The following is a 24,034-nucleotide window of genomic DNA, read 5'->3' on the forward strand; positions in this document are numbered from 1 at the left end:
TATGATTGATGATAAAATACCTGAGATAGCCATGTAGTATTATTTAAACTTAACTCCACCTGCAAGGTGGACTAAGATGAAATTCAATGACTCCTTGAAGGCAAATCTCAGAAAATGTGACAAATCCACAATAAACTGTGAGAAAAATGTGGAGTGATCTCAGGTAGTGACGTTTCCATTGAATAATTCCAAGAAAAAAAGGCAGCTCAGAATAAAAGGCAGGCTACAAAGATCAGATAATCCCTACAAAATTGGACAATTTATTCTTGCTTGCTCTGTGGAAAGCTATATAGGTCTGCAGTCAGACTCCACAGCCAAATTAGAACACCAGCAGATAAAACGGCTATTTTCAATAATGAAGCGAAATCAATGATGTCATTTAAAATGACCTCTGTGGCTTCAAAACACTTGGTGATGAGCTAGCGTACTGAAAGGTGTGACACAAATGCAAGTCTCTCTTTCTTTGAATATGTTTGGGCCTGCTCTTTGACAGAGTTATCCTATCCCTAAATATTATCTTCCTCAAAACTCTGTAATTCCAATTTCACAAAAAAGGGTCTCTGTGCAGGTAGGTTCAGGGCATTCTTGACAGCAGTAGAATTAACGTGGTCACATATAAATTAACACAGTGGTTTTCTGTGTCTAATGTAACTTACTTATTTTTCTGGAGTATTTCATAGTCTTGGATTGGCAATCCAAATAAACGTTCTCCTGAAGAATATGTCACAAATTTCCTCCATAACTCATCAAACCAACTCTGAAACAAATCACAGCTCAGACATAAGGAATGCCAACAGCTTTATTTAATTTGGTATTATGTGCAGATTTCTTCCATGTGAATTAAATCTTTACAAGCTAGATTTTCTCACTTGCTAGCCTAAATTGTGAGTGTCAACTTCAACTAATTGAACTTACAAACATATCTTTGCATGGGAGCAGTTAGTAGTGATGTGAACACAGAAAGTACTGTAAATATTCAGCAAGTCTGTGGGAAGGGAAACGGTTCCACCCCGGTACCCACACATCATGTTCTGCAGCAGTGGAGATGGCCCGCCATTGGGCAGAGGCTGGATCTTCTGGTCCCACCACTGCCAATGGGGTATTCCATTGTTCGCACCCTCCACAACCAGGGAACACGCAGCGTGGGGTTGCCGTTGAAAGGGCTGCAAGACCTTGCCAACGGACTTGCCCATTGAATCGCACTCAATGTTTCAAGTCCAATATGACTTCTTCGGAACTGAAAGTAGTTGACCAGTAATAGCCGGCTTGAAAATCAATTCATTAAAAGGGGGAACTTTTCTTTAGTGAATACTTTCTCACACTTTCATAGAATCATAGAATCCCTACAGTGCAGAAGGAGGCAATTCAGCACCAACCCTCTGAAAGAGCACCCTACCTAGGCCCATTGCCTCGCAACCCCATAACCCTATCTAACCTTTGGACACCAAGGGTAATTTAGCATGGTCAATCCATTTAACATGCACATCTTTGGACTTTCCACATAATTAACTGCTCAAGTAAAACTACAGCAGGTTCTTCACCCACTGGAGAAAACTATGGGAATTATTGTTCTGAAGAATAAGTCATTCTGTAACCACAGTTGGCAATAAGCTAAATTTTCCTGGATCCAAATTTCTATGATGCTATGACTCTCACAGGTGACACGGTAGCACAGTGGTCAGCACTGCTCCCTCACAGCGCCAGGGATCCGGGTCTGTGTGGAGTTTGCACTTTCTCCCTGTGTCTGCATGGATTTCCTCCGTGTGCTCCGTTTCCTCCCACAGTCCAAAGATGTGCAGGTTAGGCAGATTGGCCATGCTTAATTGCCCCTTGATGTCCAAAGATGTCCAGGTTAGGTGGGGTTACGAGGATAGGGCCGGGGTGTGCACCTAGGCAGGGTGCTTTTTCAGAGGGCCAGTGCAGACTCTATGGGCTGAATAGTCTCACTTCTGCACCGCAGGGATTCTATGCTACGGGTAATCAATGCATTGCGCTAATTTGAAAGGATGGAAAATTCTGGGCGGCGTATCTGTGATTTACTGCAATATGCTTTGGTGGTGGAGAAACTTGAAACGTTTTGGCCAGTTGTTCCTGGAGTTTCAGAAGTTTTTTTAATGAGGCTGCACAGTTCAATTAATGGTAACATTTTGCAGGCAAGTCTAGAGTGCTGGTATAAATACAAAAGCAAAAGTAATTTCACCTCCACGACTAGTGTCCATTAAAATTTGTGGCCTGAAAGCGTTAAATAGGTAAGTTACGTTATCTGTCTGTTAATGTACATACAAAATGACTTGGTTAAAGTCTACCAAGACCTTGAAATTTGAAACTAATGTGAATGTAGCTTGTGTAGGAATAAAGAGAAACCGTGCTGTAGCATCGGATCTCAGATAATTGAGCCTGGAGGTGCAGTTCCATGTAAAAGTATCTAAATTAATTTGAATGGGAAAAGGAATTTTGCGTTGAATTCAATTTAATGGCTTTGTAACAGAAAAGGCCCTTGTTATACAGCCCTTTGCTTTGACAAAGAGTCATCCAGACTCGAAACGTTAGCTCCCTTTTCTCTCCACAGATGCTGCCAGACCTGTTGTGATTGTCCAGTATTTTATGCCCTTGGTTATAAAAGTAGATAAGGATTGTTGATCAACATATAAAATACAAGAATGGCATTGAACTTTCAAGCAAAAATTGGCATCAGTATATGGGACATATTGGAAAACTGATCCAAACTGAAGGTGAAATATATACAAACTGATCCAAACTGAAGGTGAAATATCTGCAAACTGATCCAAACTGAAGGTGAAATATCTGCAAACTGATACGTTTTTCTGATAGTTGATTGCCCTTAGCAATTAATTTACAAACGTATTATCTTTACAATTACCTGAAAGATCTGTAATCTTGTGCTGGCTTCTGCAGGTGCAATACCTGGAACCATTGGACCTTCCTACAACAGAAAATAATATAATGTTCACAGAATTGTCTATTAATCTAGAGAAGGAAATGTATATTTCTAAATAAGGCAACAATCAAAGGGGGCGTCATTCTCCGACCCCCCAGAGGGTCGGAGAATGGCCGTTGGCCGCCGTGAATCCCGCCCCCGCCGGTTGCCGAAGTCTCCGAAGGGAGAAAAGTCGGAGGGCGTTAATGGCGCCGCTGCCGCGGAGAATGTCACGCAAGGCAGCCGATTTTCGGCCTGCCGATATTCTCCCTTCCGGATGGGCCGAAGTCCCGTCGACGTAATGACCGTTCACGTCGACGTGAATCAAACCTCCTTTTCATCGGCGTGACCCGGTGCTCCAGGCTCACGCCGACCAGCGTGGATGTGAGTGACGGCCTGGGGGGTTGGCTCTGGGCAGGCAATGGCATGGCCGCAGTCTGATTGCGTGAGGAGAGGTGTGTCTCGGGTTGTGTGTGTGTGCGGCGGGGGGGGGGGGTGGTTAGAGTAGGCTGGGCTCCGGGGCAGTGCCGGGAGGGGGTCCGTGCCAGGGTGGAGGTTGGGGGGGGGGGGTCCGTGCCGGGGTGGAGGTTGGGGGTTGGGGGGGGGGTCCGTGCTGGGGTGGAGGTTGGGGGGGGTCCGTGCTGTGCCGGGGTGGAGGTTGGGGGGGGGGTCCGTGCTGGGGTGGAGGTTGGGGGGGTCCGTGCCGGGGTGGAGGTTGGGGGGGGTCCGTGCCGTGCCGTGGTGGAGGTTGGGGGGGGGTCCGTGCTGGGGTGGAGGTTGGGGGGGGGTCCGTGCCGGGGTGGAGGTTGGGGGTTGGGGGGGGGTCCGTGCTGGGGTGGAGGTTGGGGGGGGTCCATGCTGTGCCGGGGTGGAGGTTGGGGGGGGTCCGTGCTGGGGTGGAGGTTGGGGGGGTCCGTGCCGGGGTGGAGGTTGGGGGGGGTCCGTGCCGTGCCGGGGTGGAGGTTGGGGGGGGTCCGTGCCGGGGTGGAGGTTGGGGGGGGGGGTCCGTGCCGTGGTGGAGGTTGGGGGGGGGTCCGTGCTGGGGTGGAGGTTGGGGGGGGTCCGTGCCGGGGTGGAGGTTGGGGGGGGGTCCGTGCTGGGGTGGAGGTTGGGGGGGGTCCATGCCGGGGTGGAGGTTGGGGGGGGTCCGTGCCGTGCCGGGGTGGAGGTTGGGGGTTGGGGGGGGTCCGTGCTGGGGTGGAGGTTGGGGGGGGGGGGGGTCCGCGCCGAGGAGGGGGATGGGAGGGCAAGTGAGTTGGTCCACCTGGCCAGGTGCCAGCCTCCAACAGTTGGACCCATGCGGTCCATGCCACCTGGCTGGGGGGAGGAGGGGATATGGGCAATGATGACATGTCGTCGTTCCCCTCCCCCTCACCAGGCCGTCATGTTTTCAGATCATCCAGCGATGTTGGCCGCCGTGGTGGCAGCCGCTCATGTCTATGCTGCCCTGGATGAGGAGGAGGAGGAGGAGGAGGAGCGTGCCAGAGAGGCGGTGCAGGCTGCCGCAGAGGGGCAGGCGGCAGCCGCCCAGGCTGGAGGGACACCTGACCGACAGGACGAGGAGGGGGAGGAGGACGTCGCGGCCCCACGGCAACGGAGGCACCCGAGGGCGCCCCGTGTGTACCGGCCCCGGCAGTCATACCAGGACCTCACGGACCGGGAATGCAGGAGGAGACTCCGGATGAGCCGGGAAACCGTGGCACACATCTGCCACCTGCTGGCACACCTGTCACCGCGTGGCACTGGCGGGGGACACCCTCTCCCCGTGTCCGTCAAGGTTATGGTGGCCCTGAACTTTTATGCAACGGGGTCATTCCAGGCACCGAGTGGGGACCTGTCCGGCATATCGCAGACATCGGTGCACAGGTGCATCCGGGCAGTGACAGATGCCCTATATGCCATGGCGCACCGCTACATCCGCTTCCCCGTGGACCGGGCCAGCCAAGGTCGCCGTGCGGCCACCTGCAGATAACAGGGCCGTGTTCACTAATAGGAAGGGGACCTATTCGATGAACGTACAGGTGGTCTGCGACCACCGCATGATGATCCTGCACGTCTGCGCCCGTCACCCAGGCAGTGTACACGACTCATTCGTGTTGTCGCGGTCATCCATCCCCGGCATGTACGAGGGACGCCATCCCCGGCTGAGGGGCTGGTTGCTGGGCGACAGGGGCTACCCATTGCGATCGTGGCTGATGACGCCTATACGGAGGCCACGCAATGAGGCGGAGAACCGCTACAATGATGCCCATGTAGCGACAAGGGGAGTAATCGAGAGGTGCTTTGGTGTGCTGAAGATGCGTTTCAGGTGCCTGGACCTCTCTGGGGGCGCCCTCCAGTATCGGTCAGATAGGGTCGGCCGCATCATTGTGGTGTGCTGCGTCCTGCACAACATAGCCCAGCAGAGGGGCGATGTGCCGCAGGATTATGACAACCCGCCCTGCGATGAGCTCCTGGCTCTACATCGTTGGACGATGTCTGACCCATGGCCACAGTACCACCATCCACCCGGACCATCCCTGCATGCGGCTGTGACACTGCAGCGCACGGTCCCGTCCTCTGCCCGGGGGATGTTGATGGCGGCCCAGGGGGAAGGGGGCAGACTCACCTGGGGCTGAGGTAAGACCACCCCTCACACACACACTTGCGCTCAACGTACATGACACCCCCGCACACTTTGGACAGAGCACAAAGGCAGCTTCGGTAGGTGTAACATTGACTTTAATAACCAAAGGAGTTCATGCACGTGCCCTAGCCCCTAAAACTCATCTGTGCCCTGCACCCGTGCCAACTTACTCAGTGTCTAATTGTTTGGCCTTACGGGCCCTTTGACTACGTCTACGTGGTTCCCCAGACGGTACAGCAGAACTGGAGGTGGACTCCTGTGATTCCTGCCCTCTGACACTGGATCCCTTTGGCGGCCGTTTCCTGGGGCGTCCTGGCCTAGATGGGCCAGGCTGCGGCCCGGGTGACTGGGATGGCGAGCTGCCAGCCTGTCCTGCCCGTTGCCCACCCGATGCACCTGGGACGGAAGGGGGGGAGTCCGAGGTGTCGCGGTGTACCGGGACCTCCCCTACAGAGGGAGCCGGGACAGACCACACCACCTCCTCCTCCCTCGGGGTGCCTGATGGCCCCCAGGCCTCTACATGGGTGGGGGATGCGAACGTACTGGCCATCCGACGCCCCCCCGACATCTGGCGCTGCCAGTCCTGGAGGCCCGTGCTGGTATCGACAGGGGTCTGCAGGTTTGCAGCCATGGAGCCCAGGGGGTTGGCAAACCCTGTCTGTGACACTGCGACGCCGGCTCGCACATGGCGCCTGGCGCCGATGCCCTCAGCGATGGCCTGCAGAGACTGGGCCATGGCCTGCTGAGACTGGGCCATGGCCTGCAGAGACTGGGCTATGGCGTTGAGCGCCTCTGCCATCTGGCGCTGGCACTGGCTCATGGCCTCCTGTGAGAGGGCAGCCATTTCCTGGGCCACAGACGCCGCCTGCACGGAAGGCCCCAGGCCTCGCAAACCGTTCCCCATGTCTGACACCGTCGCACCCATTGCCTCCACCGCGGACGCCACCCGTGCGGTGTCAGCCTGGGTGGCACGCATGACCGGCCCCACTCCCAGCTCCTGGACGCGGGTGGACTCCTCCACCTGCGACCGCAGCCGCCGCAAGCCGCCCGTCACCCTCTTCGCTCGTCTCCGGGTCGGTGGTTACATCGGATCTATGTGTGCGTGTGGTAACTGCAGGAACCCGGGATCCATCTGGGCGGCAGATGTTCGCTTGGGCTGGGCTGCCCTCCGACCGCCCGGTCCCTCTGCTGCTCCTACCTCCACCTGCTGTACCGGGACGGCTGTGTTGTGCGCACCAGTGAGTGTACCAGACGCCTCATCACTAAAGTGCCCAACCGTGGTGAGTGTTTCTGCGATGGTGGAGGGTGTTGGTGACAGCAGTGGCGTTGTGTCATGCTCTTCGTCCCACTCTGAGTCCATGGCACTTTGGGGTGGGGGTTCGTCTCCACCCATCCACTCTGAATCACTGTCCGGTATTTCGTCTTCCTGGATAGTGCTGTCCCGGGTAGGGGTGTCCTGGGTAGTGCTGTCCCGGGTAGGGGTGTCCTGGGTAGTGGTGTCCTGGGTAGTGGTGTCCTGGGTAGTGGTGTCCTGGCTCGGATCCTGTGGGCGTCGCATGCTGGAGGGTGCGGGTCTCTCCGTCTCCTGTGGTCTCCGAGGGGCATCCTGCGGGCGTCGCATGCTGGAGGGTGCGGGTCTCTCCGTCTCCTATGGTCTCCGAGGGGCATCCTGCGGGCGGTCTGCATCTGCGGGGATGGGTGCCTGGACGTTTGGTCCTGCGATACACAATGAAGCATGCATGGTTAGACATCAGGCAGTGATCAGGTGATATGGCGGAGGGGGATATAGGGGAGGGGGGATATGGGGACGGGCTGTCGGTGGCTCACTTGCTAGTACGCCCCCGACCTCTGCATCAGCAACCTCCTGGTCCTCAGGTCCGCCAGCCAGTTCCAGGGCCCTTTCCTGGTGTTCGGTCAGTGGCCTCTCATCAGCGGGCCCTCCTCCAGTCCTCACATGCTCCCTATTGTTGTGTGCGCGCTTCTCCTGTGGGGGGGGGGGGATATGGGGGAGGGGGGATATGCGGGAGGGGGGATATGGGGGAGGGGGGATATGGGGAGGGGGGACATGGGGGAGGGGGGGATATGGGGGATATGGGGGAGGGGGATATGGGGGAGGGGGGATATGGGGGAGGGGGGATATGGGGGAGGGGGATATGGGGGAGGGGGGAATATGGGGGAGGGGGGATATGGGGGATATGGGGAGGGGGATATGGGGGAGGGGGGATATGGGGGAGGGGGATATGGGGAGGGGGGATATGGGGGAGGGGGGATATGGGGGATATGGGGAGGGGGGATATGGGGGAGGGGGGATATGGGGGATATGGGGGAGGGGGGATATGGGGAGGGGGATATGGGGGAGGGGGGATATGGGGGATATGGGGGAGGGGAGGATATGGGGGAGGGGGGAATATGGGGGAGGGGGGATATAGGGGAGGGGGGATATGGGGGAGGGGGGATATGGGGGAGAGGTGGATATGGGGGAGGGGGGATATGGGGGATATGGGGGAGGGGGGATTTGGGGGAGGGGGGATATGGGGGAGGCTCACCCTGCCTGCTCTGACGAGGTCGTTCACCTTCTTGTGGCACTGGGTGCCTGTCCGTGGTGTCAGGGCCACAGCGGTGACGGCCTCTGCCACTTCCCTCCACAGACGCCGGCTGTGGCGTGGGGCAACTCTGTGGCCGTGCCCGGGATACAGGGCATCCCTCCTCTGCTCCACCGCGTCCAGGAGCGCCTCCACATCGCGTGACTCGAACCTCGGGGCTGAGCGACGGCCAGCCATCCAGTCGGGTGTTGCGGTCGGGTGTTCCGGTCGGGTGGGGGGGAGCAGCGCGGCCTTATGAGCCGTCACGCCGTGCGGCGCGTATGATGCTGCACGGCGTGAACCACTGCACAAGCGCGGATCCCGTTACGTCGCTGCTAGCCCATTTCGGGCCGGAGACTATCGACCCATTTTTCCGACGTGACGCAAGTCGGATTTGCGCCGTTTCTTGCGCCGATCGGCGGACTTTCCGCCGATAACGGAGAATTTCGCCCAGGATTCCGATAGTGTTAGAAATTCCAACCAGGACTGATTAGTGGCTAAAGTTCATTGATATAAACAGAAAGTAGTTATTTGCCTTAAAAATTGAACTATTTGTTAATGTAACACTATGATTGCTTTTGAGGATGTAATTTACTTTTGCCGAGACACTGAGGACTTTAAAAGGCATTTTGTAATTACAAATTCATTCTTTATAAAAAGAATTAATGCTGGCATCATGGTAAAGAGCATTTTATTAAAAGTGTCAGGTTTATGATGTAGAAAACCTACATTGTGTCATGAAATTTGGAACAGTATTTGTAATTTGAGCACAAGTTAACAGACAATAAATCACTGGAATAGTTTGGCCGGATCTGCCCAGAAAAATCCAGTACAATAATTAAGTGCTTGGAAAATCTGCCAAAATCCCCTCTTGTTTCAGCTGATATTAGTTCTATAAAGGGCCTACCACTGGGTTGTCAGAATACTTACCACATTCAATCAGCCTTTTAACTGTGAATTGAGATATATAGGAGGCCGATCGCCAACTTGAGAGGATGTACCATGAACATTCCACACTTTCATCATGTGGAACGGAACCCGAAGGGAATTTTTGAATGATTGTTTTCTCATGTGAAAAGCAAATGTTCCCTCTGGGTTATACAAATATCGGGCAGGCCTCTATACACAATTCAACGGAGCCTCGGGACTGCCTGTGATTCAGCAGTATGACTCTGAGTAGTGTTCTTCTGTGTGAATTTGGCAGAGGCCAGCCAATTAAGAAGATACTTCTGGGTTTGGCATCCAACTAAGCAGAGCAATTTGGAGGAGCAACAAGGAGCCAGATTGAGAACTTAGTTTTTAAAGGGACACTTGCAGTGAGCACAGTGGTGAAACTGTGCATGTTAGAGAACAAAGCTGCAGAAGAAAAAGGAGGAAGAAGATGGCTGGCCGAATGGGAAAAGTAACCACACAATTTACAAACATTTGTGCAATCCTCTGACCTAGAATCTGCTTTTGTAGTATTGTGAACTTTATCTTTCAGTTTCATACTGTCCTTAACAAATGGTGCATCTTTCTCAGAGAATCTTTCTTTCTTCATGGAATATACATTTGCTGACAATTATGAAATTTATCCTTAAAGATGTTTTCCACTGTTCCTCGTCAGTCGTACCTTTGAACCTATTTCCCCAGTTCACTTTAGCCAACTCTGTTCTCATTTTATTGTAATTGCCATTATTTAAGTTTTAAACTTTTGTAATAGAAAATTCTGCCTTGTCATAACATACACCAGTATATTATGGTGCAGCCACACACACACACTGATGGACATGCAATGGGACCAATCAGCATACACAACACCACAGCCAATCACCAGTGAGAGCACACGCACTATAAAGACAGGGGACAGGAGAGTTCCCGCTCTTTCTAGTAGCAGCCAGATTGGAGCACAGAGCTCACAGCCTGCAACACAGACATTCACCATGTGCTGAGTGCATCAACTGGTTAGGACTAGGCAAGGGTCAACAGTTAAAGCTGGTATTGCATTTACCCACAGTTCAAGTATGTTAATATAGTTAACCTTATAATAAAATAGAGTTGCACCACTTCCAGTGTTGGTGACCTGTTTGTGATCCAGAACACCCAACACATCATGCCTCAGTTGCACGTTGACCAAGCCTGGGCCATAACTTGGTCACCTTGCAACCAAGGCAGAATTTTCCATTCTCTGAACACAGTGCTGGTCGAGGCAAGAAAACCGGCAGGCAGATCGCAGGCTGCACAACCGGCTTTTCTCGCCAAATAATGCAGAACTGTGCAGACAAGTCTGGAGGTGTGGTCCACGCACTGAGCTTTGCCCATGATCAGTGGGAGAGGCCACATCCAGACGGAGGCATGGACAGAGGGGGCTTTAAACTTGAGAATTTGAAGCAGAGTGGGAATTCGGTGCAGAGTGGGAAGAGGTGTTCTTTGCTTCTCCCCCTTATGTCACTTTTAAATCTTCAGAGAAGGGTCTTGCCTTGCTGCAGCTGAGGCTACTGGGGACAGAGTTGATTGGTAAGTAGTGGGTAAGGTCAGTAGGTCTTTACAACTTTCATCACTGAAAGTTTGAAAATATGTTTTATGGTTTAGAACCTGTAAGGGCTACTGTTTATAAATTGCTTTCAAAGAACAAAGAACAAAGAAAAGTACAGCACAGGCACAGACCCTTCGGCCCTCCAGGCCAGTGCTGACCATGCTGCCCGACTAAACTACAATCTTCTACACTTCCTAGGTCCGTATCCCTCTATTCTCATCCTATTCATGTATTTGTCAAGATGCCCCTTAAATGTCACTATCGTCCCTGCTTCCACCACCTCCTCCGGTAGCGAGTTCCAGGCATCCACTACCCTCTGTGTAAAAAACTTGCCTCGTATATCTACTCTAAACCTTGCCCCTCGCACCTTAAACCTATGCCCCCTAGTAATTGACTCCTCTACCCTGGGGAAAAGCCTCTGACTATCCACTCTGTCTATGCCCCTCATAATTTTGTAGACCTCTATCAGGTCGCCCCTCAACCTCCGTCGTTCCAGTGAGAACAAACCAAGTTTATTCAACCGCTCCTCATAGCTAATGCCCTCCATACGCGGCAACATTCTGGTAAATCTCTTCTGCACCCTCTCTAAAGCCTCCACATCCTTCTGGTAGTCTGGCGACCAGAACTCCAAGTGTGGCCTAACTAAGGTTCTATACAGCTGCAACATGACTTGTTCGGCATCTTTGAATTTGTCTATATATGTGTTTCTGGAACATACCTCTTCATTCACCTGAGGAAGGAGCAGCGCTCCGAAAGCTAGTGACATCGAAACAAACCTGTTGGACTTTAACCTGGTGTTGTAAGACTTCGTACTGTGCTCACCTCAGTCCAACGCCGGCATCTCCACATCATTGCCAATTCTTATACTCAATGCCCCGGCCAATGAAGGCAAGCATGCGTAGGCCTTCTTGACTACCTTCTCCACCTGTGTTGCCCCTTTCAGTGACCCGTGGACCTGTACACCTAGATCTCTCTGACTTTCAGTACTCTTGAGGGTTCTACCATTCACTGTATATTCCCTACCTGCATTGGACCTTCCAAAATGCATTACCTCACATTTGTCCGGATTAAACTCCATCTGCCATCTCTCCACCCAAGTCTCTAAACAATCTAAATCCTGCCATATCCTCTGACAGTCCTCATCGCTATCCGCAATTCCACCAACCTTTGTGTCGTCTGCAAACTTACTAATAAAACCAGTTACATTTTCCTCAAATCATTTATATATACTACAAACAGCAAAGGTCCCAGCACTGATCCCTGTGGAACACCACTAGTCACAGTCCTCCAATTAGAAAAGCATCCTTCTATTGCTACTCTCTGCCTTCTATGACCTAGCCAGTTCTGAATCCACCTTGCCAGCTCACCCCTGATCCTGTGTGACTTCACCTTTTGTACCAGTCTGCCATGCGGGACCTTGTCAAAGGCCTTACTGAAGTCCATATAGACAACATCCACTGCCCTACCTGCATCAATCATCTTAGTGACCTCCTCGAAAAACTCTATCAAGTTAGTGAGACACGACCTCCCCTTCACAAAACCATGCTGCCTCTCACTAATATGTCCATTTGCTTCCAAATGGGAGTAGATCCTGTCTCGAAGAATTCTCTCCAGTAATTTCCCTACCACTGACGTAAGGCTCACCGGCCTGTAGTTCCCTGGATTATCCTTGCTAACCTTCTTAAACAGAGGAACAACATTGGCTATTCTCCAGTCCTTTCGGACTGAGGTAATAAGGAGAGTTATTAAAAACAAATCAGATAAAATAGAGATGAAGGGTCAAGTGATGTGTTGTTCCTGCATGATGTGGGAGCTGGTGGACCCCATTGTGGTTCCCAGTGACCACATCTGTAGTAAGTGTTGGTTGCTTGAGGAACTCTGGCTCAGTATTGATCAGCAGGATTCTGAGAGGTACCCAGACACCCTGTTCCACGAGGCAGTCTAAAATAACTAACTTAAATTCAGTCAGGGACAGGAGGATGTAGCTGCGAGTGAGGCAGGTAGAGGGATCCAGGAACCTCACACCTTGTCCCTGTCCAACAGGTTTGAGATTCCTGCTCCCTGTGTGAATGGGAACTGTTGGGAGGATGAGCAAACTGACCACAGGGAGCCGTTCAAGTGGAGGAGAGAAAAGAAATGTAGTTGTAATTGGGGATAGTATAGTTAGGGGCATTGACACTATTCTCTGTGACCATGTACAAAATTCTCCGTAATCGGCGCGATGTCCGCCGACCGGCGCCAAAAATGGCGCAAATCAGTCCGGCATCGCGCCACCCCAAAGGTGTGGAATCCTCCGCATCTTGAGCGGCCGAGCCCTAACCTTGAGGGGCTAGGCCCGCGCCGGACTGATATCCGCCCCGCCAGCTGGCGGGAAAGGCCTTTGGTGCCCCGCCAGCTGGTGCGGAAATGACATTGCCGGGCGGCGCATGCGCGGGAGCGTCAGCAGCCGCTCACGGCATCCCCACGCATGCGCAGTGGAGGGGGTCTCCTCCGCCTCTGCCATGGTGGAGACCGTAGCGAAGGTGGGAGGAAAAGAGTGCTCCCACGGCACAGGCCCGCCCACGGATCGGTGGGCCCTGATCGTGGGCCAGGCCACCGTGGGGGCACCCCCTGAGGCCAGATCGGCCCGCACCTCCCCCAGGACTTGTCCCGCACCGCCTTGTCCCGCCGGTAAGAGGGGTGGTTTAATCCACGCCGGCAGGACAGGCATTCCAGCAGCGGGACTTCGGCCCATCCGGGCCGGAGAATCGCCGGGGGGGAGGGGGGGCCCGCCAACCGGCGCGGTGCGATTCCTGCCCCCGGCGAATCTCCGATGGTGGAGAATTCGGCAACCGGCGGGGGCGGGATTCACGCCAGCCCCCTGCGATTCTCCGACCCGGCGGAGGGTCGGAGAATCCCGCCCCATAATCGAGAATCCCAAAGATTGTGTTGCCTACCTGGTGCTCGGGTTCGGGATATCTCACCTGGGCTGCAGCTGAATTTGGAGTGGGTCGGTAAAGATCCAGTTGCCGTGGTCCACATAGGTACCATCGACATACGTAGAACAAGGACAGAGGTTCTGCTAAGGGAGTATGAATAGCTAGGAGCTCAATTAAAAAGCAGAAACAAAAGACGATAATCTCCCCATTAACACCTCAAGCTGATTGGCACAGGGTCAATATGATTAAGGAGGTAAATCTGTGGCTCATAGACTGGTGTGGGAGAAATGGGTTTGAATTCATGGGACATTGGCACCAATACTGTGAAAAAGGGGAATGATCTTCATCTGAATCATGCTGGGACCAGTGTCTTGGCGAATCATATAACTAGGGCTGTATGGTGTTAAGGATGAGATCCTGGCATGGATAGAGGATTGGCTGACTGGCAGAAGGCAGAGTGGAGATAAAGGGGTCTTTTTCAGGATGGCAGCCGGTGACTAGTGGGGTTGCTGTTGGGACCACAACTTTTCTCTGATGTGTTGGGTGTTCTGGATCACATACAGGTCACCAACACTTGAAGTAGTGCAATACTATTTTATTAAAAGGTTAACTATTTAAACATACTTGAACTGTGGGTAAATACGATACCAGCTTTAACTAAAGACCTTTGCCTTGTCCTAGCCAGTTGATGCACTCAGCACATGGTGAATGCCTGTGTTGCAGGCTGTGAGCTCTGTGCTCCTAACTAGCTGCTACTCGAATGAGCGGGAACTCTGATGCCCCCTGTCTTTATAGTGCGTGTGCTCTCACTGGTGATTGGCTGCGGTGTTGTGTATGTTGATTGGTCCCACTGTGTGTCCATCAGTGTGTGTCTGCACCATGATATACTGGTGTATATTATGACATCCCCCCTTTTATATTAAAAAAATGTGCCTGCATGACAATAAATAGTGTGTGGTGAATGTTCCTGACTACGTGTGTGCGAAACATTTACAGGGCTATGTACATAAAACTAAGCTATTTACATTGAAAGGTGCCTGGTTCAGAAAAAACAGTGTGTCACACAAATAACGAGATGAACACTGTATACAAACCACGTGAACGATTAAACGGAAGAACAGAACAGACCAGAGAGTCCATTAGTGCACAAAGTTAACAAATTAAGTCTCTGAGGTGGGCGACGAATTCTGGTTGACCGCCTCTCAAAGGTGGGTCAGGAGCCACCAGCTGAGGAGCGGGCTGGACTGCGTCAGAGTGAGGAGGATGCAGAGTAACCGGAATCTCTGCATAGTCCAGGTCAGGGTCAACAGGAAGGCATGGCACTGGCAGAGGATCACGTAGCGAGTGTGGAACGAGATGAAGGGCACGTCGATTACGCCGCAGAATGGAACCATACGGTAGACGAACCAGGAACGAGCGGGGAGCCACCTGCCGAAGAACCACAGCAGTTGCAGACCAGCCACCATCCGGAAGATGGATGCGGACATTGTAATCTGGAGCCAGAGCAGGGAGATCAGCTGCACGGGAGTCATGAGCCGCCTTGTGCTGTGCAAGAGACAGTTGCATTCATTGAAGGACCGAAACGTGGTCGAGGTCTGGGACGTGAATGGACGGCACCGTCGTCCTGAGGGTGCGATTCATGAGCAGCTGGGCTGGCGACAGGCCAGTGGACAGTGGGGCCGAGCGATAGGCCAACAGGGCGAGGTAGAAGTTGAATCCCGCATCGGCAGCCTTGCAGAGGAGCCGTTTGACTATGTGGACGCCCTTCTCCGCTTTGCCATTGGATTGGGCGTACAGGAGACTGGATGTCACATGCACAAAGTTGTACCTGCTGGCAAAGTTGGACCATTCCTGGCTTGCGAAGCAGGGGCCATTGTCTGACATCACAGTGAGTGGGATGCCGTGACGAGCAAAGGTGTCCTTACAGGCACGGATGACTGCAGACGATGTGATGTTGTGCAAACGTACCACCTCCGGGTAGTTTGAAAAATAGTCTACAATCAGAACATAGTCCCTGCCCAGCGCGTGGAACAGGTCGATGCCAACCTTGGACCAAGGGGACGTGACCAACTCATGCGGCTGTAGGGTCTCACGTGGTTGGGCCGGCTGGAACCGCTGACAGGTGGGGCAGTTGAGCACTGTGTTGGCGATGTCGTCATTGATGCCGGGCCAGTACACTGACTCTCGGGCCCATCGGTGGCACTTCCGTGGGGGTCATGGCGCGTGACGCATATGCAACGGGAGCTCATGATGAGGCCTCATCGCATTGCAGGAGCACTGCCCCAATGCCAGATTGGCTGGCATTGGTCGAAATATTTGTCTCTTTTGTTGGATCAAAAAAGGCCAATACCGGGGCCATGGTAAGTTTGGTTTTAAGTTCTGTCCATTTGTGCTCGTGGGCAGGAAGCCATTGGAAGTCTGTCGTCTTCCTGATCAGGTTCCTGAGAGCTGTGGTATGAGAGGCGAGGTTAGGGATGAACTTCCCCAGGAAGTTGAACATGCCCAGAAATCGGAGGACCGCCTTCTTGTCCTCTGGCTTTTTCATGGCTGTGATGGCAGCCACCTTGTCCGCATCCGGCCGCACACCCAACTGGGAGATGTGGTCCCCGAGGAACTTGAGTTCCGTCTGGCCGAAGGAACATTTGGCTCTGTTGAGGCGTAGGCCCTGCTCCCGTATGCGTTTGAACACGCGCTTGAGGCGACTCATATGCTCCTGCGGGGTGGTGGACCAAATGATTGTGTCGTCAACATAGACGCGAACACCTTCAATGCCTTCCATCATGATCCTGTGGAATACTTCTGACGCCAATATGATCCCAAACGGCATCCTGTTGTAACAATATCTGCCAAAAGGGGTGTTAAAGGTACACAGTTTCCTGCTGGATCTGTCTAGTTGAATTTGCCAGAATCCTTTCGAGGCGTCAAGTTTGGTGAAGAGCTTGGCCCGAGCCACCTCGCATGTGATCTCTTCACGCTTGGGGATTGGATAATGCTCCCTCATTATGTTGCGATTCAGATCCTTTGGATCAATGCAGATTCTGAGCTCGCCGGAAGGCCTCTTTACGCACACCATGGAACTGACCCAGTCGGTTGGTTCCGTAACTCTGGAGATCACTCCTTGGTCTTGGAGGTCCTGCAGCTGCTGCTTGAGGCGATCCTTGAGGGATGCTGGGACTCTGCGAGGTGCATGCACCACAGGCGTGGCGTTCTGTTTGAGTTGGATCTTGTAAGTATATGGGAGCGTGCCCATGCCTTCGAAGACGTCGTGGTGCTGGTCGATGATGGCGTTGAGTTGCGCCCTGAAGTCAACATCCTGGAAGGCAGACGTGTCATCAGGAGAGAGAGAGTGAACTCTTTGAACGAGGTTGAGCAATTTGCACGCCTGTGCGCCAAGCAGAGAGTCCTTCGAGGAGCCCACGATCTCGAAAGGAAGGATGGCTTTTCGTGACTTGTGCATCACTTAGAGTTGGCATGAGCCGGTAGCAGGAATGATGTTGCCATTGTAGTCCAATAGCTGGCAGGCTGGTGGGAGAATGGTTGGTTTGACACAAAGGCTTTGGAAAGCAGACCACACCATGAGATTGGCGGAAGCACCAGTGTCCAGGCAGAATGGTATTTGGGACCGGTTGACCGTCAGGGTGGCACACCACTCATCGCCTGGATCGATGCTGTATACCGACAGCGGCTGGTGTCTTTATTTCTGGGACAGCCTGTTTTTCGTGACGACACCGACTCGAATAGGCGCCTTCAGTTCCTCGATGTCACTGCTGTGTGGGAGGTCGGAATCGGACTCGGTGACCGTGGGTTGAATTGCCCGAACATTCCTGCGAGGCTGGCTGAAGCGATATGAATTGGCAGGCTGAGCCGCTCGACAGCAGAGTGGCCAAGTCTTCCACATCGTAGGCGTTGTCGAGATTTTGCAGGGCATTGCCACTTTAAATGGACGGAGCCACAGTTGCTGCACGTCGTGACGTCAGCATGTTCGCTGCGTCACCGCGCATGCGCGGTGCGGTCCTGCGTGGTGCGCGCCTGCGCATTACGTTCCTCCACGTCGCCGTCCCCTCGTTTGGTGCGTGCAAGCGCTGGAGTCCACGAAAAGCGTGCAAAATGGCCGCCCTCACCCAGGCTGAGGCCCTGGAGGTGTTCAATCACTTGGACCCGTTCCGCCTCGTGGGGACCTTGCCGCACCGTTTCAGCCGCTTGTATATGGGAGTACCGACTGGTGGCATTTTCATGTAGGACACAGGTCTCGATGGCGGTTGCTAGGGTGAGTTGCTTTACTTTGAGGAGCTGCTGACGTAGGGTGTCCGACTGAACACCGAAAATGATCTGGTCGCATATCATGGAGTCGGAAGTAGCTGCAAGATTGCGCAAGGATGCGGAGGTGAGTTAAAAAGGATTGGAAAGGTTCATCCTTACCCTGCAAACGCTGCTGGAACAGATAGCATTCAAAACTTTCATTCACCTCTATGCTGCAGTGAGTGTCAAATTTGAGGAGAACCGTCTAGAACTTTGTCTTGTCTTCGTCATCTGCAAAGGTGAGAGAATTGAAAATGTGGATGGCATGGTCCCCGGCCGTGGAGAGGAGAAGAGCAATCTTTCTGGTGTCCGAGGCGCCCTCCCTGTCCGGGGCTTTGAGGTAAAGCTGGAAGCGCTGTTTGAAAATCTTCCAGTTGGCCCCGAGGCTGCCGGCGATGCGGAACGGCGGCGGCGGGCTGATTTTGTCCATGTTGCAGAATGACGGAATGCTGGCGGAATGCAGATCACTTGCAGGTAGGCCTAAGAAGTGCTAGTATGCAACCACTCCTGGTATCATGATGTGTTGGATATTCTGGATCACATACAGATCACCAACACTTGAAGTAGTGCAACACTATTTTATTAAAAGGTTCACTATTTGAACATACTTGAACTGTGGGTAAATACGATACCAGCTTTAACTAAAGACCTTTGCCTTGTCCTAACTAGTTGATGCACTCAGCACATGGTGAATGTCTGTGTTGCAGGCTGCAAGCTCTGTGCTCCGATCTAGCTGCTACTCGAATGAGCGGGAACTCTGATGCCCCCTGTCTTTATAGTGCGTGTGCTCTCACTGGTGATTGGCTGCGGTGTTGTGTATGTTGATTGGTCCCACTGTGTGTCCATCAGTGTGTGTCTGCACCATATATACTGTTGTATATTATGAGACTCACAAAATACATTAATAATCTGGAAGAAGGATCTGAGGGCACTGTTGCCAAGATTATAGATGATACAAAGATATGCAGAAATACAGGTGGTATTGAGGAAGCAGGCGGGCTGTAGAAGGATTTGGACAGGCTGGGAGAGTGGGCACAGACGTGGCAGATGGAATACAATGTGGAAAAGTGTGAGGTTATGCACATTAGTTGGAAGAATGGAGGCATTGACTATTTTCTAAATGGGGAAATTCTTCGGAAATCAGAAGCACAAAGGGACTTAGGAGTCCTTGTTCATGATTCTCTTAAGGTCAACGTGCAGGTTCAGTCACAGTTAAGAAGGCAAATGCAATGTTGGAATTCATGTTGTGAGGGCTAGAATACAAGAGCAAGGATGTACTTCTGAGGCTGAATAAGGCTTTGGTCAGACCCCATGTGGAATATTGTGAGCAGTTTGGGGCCCCGTATCTTTGGAAGGATGTGCTAGTCTTGGAAAGGGTCCAGAAGAGGTTCAGAAGTCTGATCACTGGAATGAAGAGCTTGTCATATGAGGAATGGTTGAGGACTCTGGATTTGTACTCGTTGAAGAAACTTACAGGATACTGCGAGGCCTGGATAGAGTAGACGTGGAGAGGATGTTTCCACTAGTAGGAAAAACTAGAACACGAGGCCACAGCCTCAGGCTGAAAGGATGATCCTTTTGAATAGAGATGAGGAGGAATGTCTTCAGCTGGAGGGTGGTGAATCTGTGGAACTTATTGCTGTGGAAGGTTGTGGAGGCCAATTCACTGAGTGTCTTTAAGACAGAGATCGATAGGTTCTTGATTAATAAGGGGATCAGGGATTATGGGGAGAAGGCAGGAGAATGGGGATGAGAAAATATCAGCCATGATTGAATGGCGGGGCAGACTCGATGGGCCGAGTGGCCTACTTCTGCTCCCATGTTTTATGGTCTTATGGCCTTGCGGCTGGAAAAAGCTGGCAACTGGCAATTCCAAGATCAGAGCACCTTTTTAAAAGTGTCCCAATCTCTGATAGGAAACACAGGAACAACACCCCCTCCACCACCCCACAATACACAATACACACCCCCATGGAAAAAGGGAACACTTCCACATGCAGAAGGGTAACATCCCCCACGCGCACAAGGGGAACATTCCGCCCCCCCCCCCCCCCCCCCACCCCTTCCACACCGATAACAGGAAGCTCCCAAAATGGAACTTCCGAGAGGGACCCCCCCCGGTCCTGTCCCCTGGCACTCCAGTGCTACTGAGCCAGGGGCAGTGCCAGGGTTAGCACTGTGGAAGTGCTGGGGCCAGTGCCAGGGTACTGCACAGGAATGTCCCTCTCCTGTGGGGTTATTCGTACCTGTGTTGGTCGTTTAAAAATTGCTCATTTTAGTATGACTGTCATTTTGTAATTTGAATCAATATGATGTGCAGTATTCTCTGCTAAAATTGATGGAAGCCATTAAAAAAGAAACGAGTATGATTGGAGACCAGCCAGAATAGTTAAATAGCCCATCTCAATTTTGAGACAATTAAAAAATAAGTAATTCATTAAAAGATATATTGGAGTAAGAAGTCTTACAACAGCAGGTTAAAGTCGAACAGGTTTGTTTGGAATCACGAGCCTTCGGAGGGCAGCTCCTTCATCAGGTGAATGATAAAGAGGTTGTGCTCCGAAAGCTAGTGATTCCAAACAAACCTGTTGGACTTTAACCTGGTGTTGTAAGACTTCTTACTGTGCCCACCCCAGTCCAACGCCAGCATCTCCACATCATCAGATATATTAGAAACACTGGAAATATAATATACTTATTATATACTTTTATACTTATGAACATACTATTAACACTTGATTATTAATACAGACTCTTAAAGAGCTCCAGGAATCTTGTGTACTTCTCAAACCACAGAATCAAAAGAGGTAACTGATGCACTATCAATTACTACAAAGACGAGAGTAGTGAATAATCGAGGCTTTATTGAGCAAAGTGGTGTTGCCTCCTGTAGCTGTTACCAGAATGGGAGCAGCCCCGGCGAGCACACACATTTATACACCGCCTACTGGGCGGAGCCAGCAGGCAGGGATTTACCCATGTACCTCTAGTATATGAGTCTTACAGTGCTACATCTAATACAGTTAGTGGTGACTACCACATTCACCCCCTGTTAAAAAAAGAGTCCGGCGGCGGGAGGGGGTGGAAAAATTTTACAAGTTCAGTCTGTCAGGGGCTTTGATCCTCCGCTGTGATCGCCTCAGTCCTGGTGGTGATGTGGGCGCCGACTTGGTCACCTGTGACTCCGGGAGTGCGTTGTCCTCGTCTTTGTCGCCCCTGAGTGGAACCGGTGGGAGGACGGATCCTCCTGGGGCGGGGGCTGCAGTGAGGTGCGCTGGGGGGAGGGGGAGTGGCCCCTGGTTGAATGGGGCAACCAGAGGGGCGGTGTCGGGTGGGGGGCCATGGGTGGGGATCCAGCGGGTGCCAGGTCCCGGAGGGAGACTGTGTCCTGGCGCCCGTCAGAGTGCGCCACGTAGTCGTACTGCGGGTTCGCGTGCAGGAGGTGGACTCTTTCGACCAACGGGTCCGACTTATGGATCCACACGTGTTTGCGAAGGAGGACGGGTCCAGGAACTGTCAGCCATGTTGGGAGCGAGACCCCGGAGGTGGACTTCCTGGGGAAGGCAAAGAGACGTTCATGGGGGTCTCGTTAGTCGCAGTGCAGAGGAGCGATCAGATGGAGTGGAGCGCGTCGGGCAGGACATCCTGCCAGTGGGAGACCGGGAGAGTTTTCGTCCGTAGGGCCAGCAGGACGGCCTTCCAGACCGTCCCGTTCTCCCTCTCCACCTGCCCGTTTCCCCAGGGGTTGTAGCTTGTCGTCCTTATGAGGCAATGCCCTTGCTGAGCAGGAACTGATGCAGCTCATCACTGATAAAGGAGGATCCCCGATCGCTGTGGACGTTAAGCGGGGAAACCAAATAGGGCGAAGATACTGTTGAGTGCTTTAATGACCGTGGCAGAAGTCATATCGGGGCATGGGATGGCGAAGGGAAACCGGGAGTACTCGTCGACTACATTCAGAAAGTACGTGCTGCGGTCGGTGGAGGGGAGGGGCCCTTTGAAGTCCATGCTGAGGCGTTCAAAGGGGCGGGAGGCCTTCACTAGGTGCGCTCAATCTGGCCGGTAGAAGTGCGGCTTGCACTCCGCGCAGACTTGGCAGTCTCTGGAGATGGCCCTGACCTCCTCAATGGAGTAGGGCAGATTGCAGGCCTTGATGAAGTGGAAGAACCGGGTGACCCCCGGGTGACAGAAGCCATCGTGTAGAGCCCGGAGTCGGTCCACTTGTGCTCTATTGCGGGATAGGGCATCGGTGGGCTTGTTGAGCTTCCTAGGCCGATACAAAATCTCGTAATTATAGGTGTGGAGCTCGATCCTCCACCTCAAGATCTTATCGTTTCTGATCTTGCCCCGCTGTGTGTTACTGAACATGAAGGCAACCGACCATTGGTCAGTGAGGAGAGTGAATCTCCTGCCAGCCAGGTAATGCCTCCAATGCTGCACAGCTTCCACAATGGCTTGGGCCTCCTTTTCGACAGAGGAGTGCCACATTTCGGAGGCATGGAGGGTGCGGGAAGAAAAACGCCATGGGCCTGCCCGCTTGGTTGAGGGTGGCGGCCAGCCTACGCCCGATGCATCGCTCTCGACCTGAAAGGGGAGGGACTCGTCGACCGCGTGCAACGTGGCCTTGGCGATGTCTGCCTTGATGCGGTTAAAGGCCTGGCGGGCCTCAGCGGTCAGGGGAAAGACTGTGGACTGAATGAGTGGGTGGGCCTGTTCCGCATAGTTAGGGGCCCACTGGGCGTAATAGGAGAAGAACACCAGGCATCGTTTCAGGGCCTTGGGGCTGTGGGGGAGGGGGAGTTCCATGAGGGGGCGCATGCGGTCGGGGTCAGGCCCTAGAACTCCATTTTCCACGACAGCCAAGGATGGCTAAGCGGTTGGTGCGGAACACGCATTTCTCCTTATTGTACGTGAGATTAAGGAGTTTGGAGGTGTGGAGAAATTTTAGAAGGTTAGCGTCGTGGTCCTGCTGATCATGGCCGCAGATGGTGACGTTGTCGAGGTACGGGAAGGTGGCCCTCAGTCCGTACCGGTCAACCATTCGGTCCCGCTGGCTCTGCCCACTAAGAACTGTATAAATATGCATGACCTCCAGTGCCCTGCCATTTTGCCAGCTGCAGCAGGAGGCCACGCAACTGACTGCAATAAAGCCACAGTTGTACCCAACTGCATCTTTGTGCAATTGATTGCGCATCAATTTATTGCAGTCAGATTTTCCACAGAATGGATATCAGAATCAAACCCGATCGCCTGCAGCTGGATCCGCACTCGTCCGACGCCAGAAAAGACTTTACTCACTGGCTAGCATATTTTGAGGCCTACATCAACGCTGCGGACCCCGCGTCAACGGAGGCTCAGAAGATAAATGTCCTGTACTCCAGACTGAGCTCCAGCGTGTTCCCGTTGATCCAAGACGCCGCGAATTACGCAAAAGCAATGGAACTCCTTAAAGAACACTATGCTCAGAAGGCGAACACGCTCTTCGCCATGCATGTACTCGCCACCCGCTCACAATTACCTTGTGAGTCCATTGAAGACTTCTGGCGGGCCCTAATTCCACTTGTCCGGGACTGTGACTGTCAGGCCGTTACGGCCGCTGAACACGCAAACCTCCTCATGCGCGATGCTTTCGTGACGGGGATTGCGTCGGACCTCATCCGAGAACAATTACTGGAAGGGGCCACGCTCAAACTGGCAGAGACGAAAATCTTGGCACTCTCCATGACGGTCGCATCCCGTAATGTACAATCTTATGCCCCCCCGCCGCGCTGCCCACCCTTCTACCCCTTCCTACCCCTCCTGGACCCCGCCGACGACCTCCTCCACTGGGGCCCTGCCTTCCCAATACGCCTGCGCCGTGTGCCGATCCGCGCACTACGGGAGTCCCCGCTGCTACTTCTGCGGTCAGCAGAAGCACCCCCGCCAAAACTGCCCGGCCCGCACTGCCGTTTGTAAATCCTGCAGTAAGAAAGGCCACTTCGCGACTGTGTGCCAGGCCCGCGCAGTCATTGCGATCGCGCCCGCTATCACCCCCTCCCCCTCGCCAAGCGCACATCCTCTCCTCCCGGGGCCATGTGCGACCAGTGGGCACCGCCATCTTGTCCCCCTTCGGCCATGTGCGCCCCATGGGTGCCGACATCCCGAGATCGGAACCGC

At 53.1% G+C, this 24,034-nt stretch overlaps 1 protein-coding gene across 1 annotated transcript in view; it reads right to left on the reverse strand.

The window, feature by feature from the left end:
- LOC140411508 (dynein axonemal heavy chain 8-like) overlaps positions 1 to 24,034 on the reverse strand; it is a 2,059,122-nt gene that overhangs the window by 1,108,878 nt on the left and 926,210 nt on the right. Inside the window, exons 31-32 of the mRNA XM_072500594.1 lie at positions 2,882 to 2,944; positions 657 to 757 (exon numbers count right to left, since the gene is read on the reverse strand). Of these exons, the coding sequence (XP_072356695.1) occupies positions 657 to 757; positions 2,882 to 2,944 (164 nt within the window). The remainder of the gene's footprint in view (positions 1 to 656; positions 758 to 2,881; positions 2,945 to 24,034) is intronic.

Source organism: Scyliorhinus torazame, chromosome 4 (assembly GCF_047496885.1).
Source record: "Scyliorhinus torazame isolate Kashiwa2021f chromosome 4, sScyTor2.1, whole genome shotgun sequence".
Lineage (NCBI taxonomy): Eukaryota > Metazoa > Chordata > Chondrichthyes > Carcharhiniformes > Scyliorhinidae > Scyliorhinus > Scyliorhinus torazame.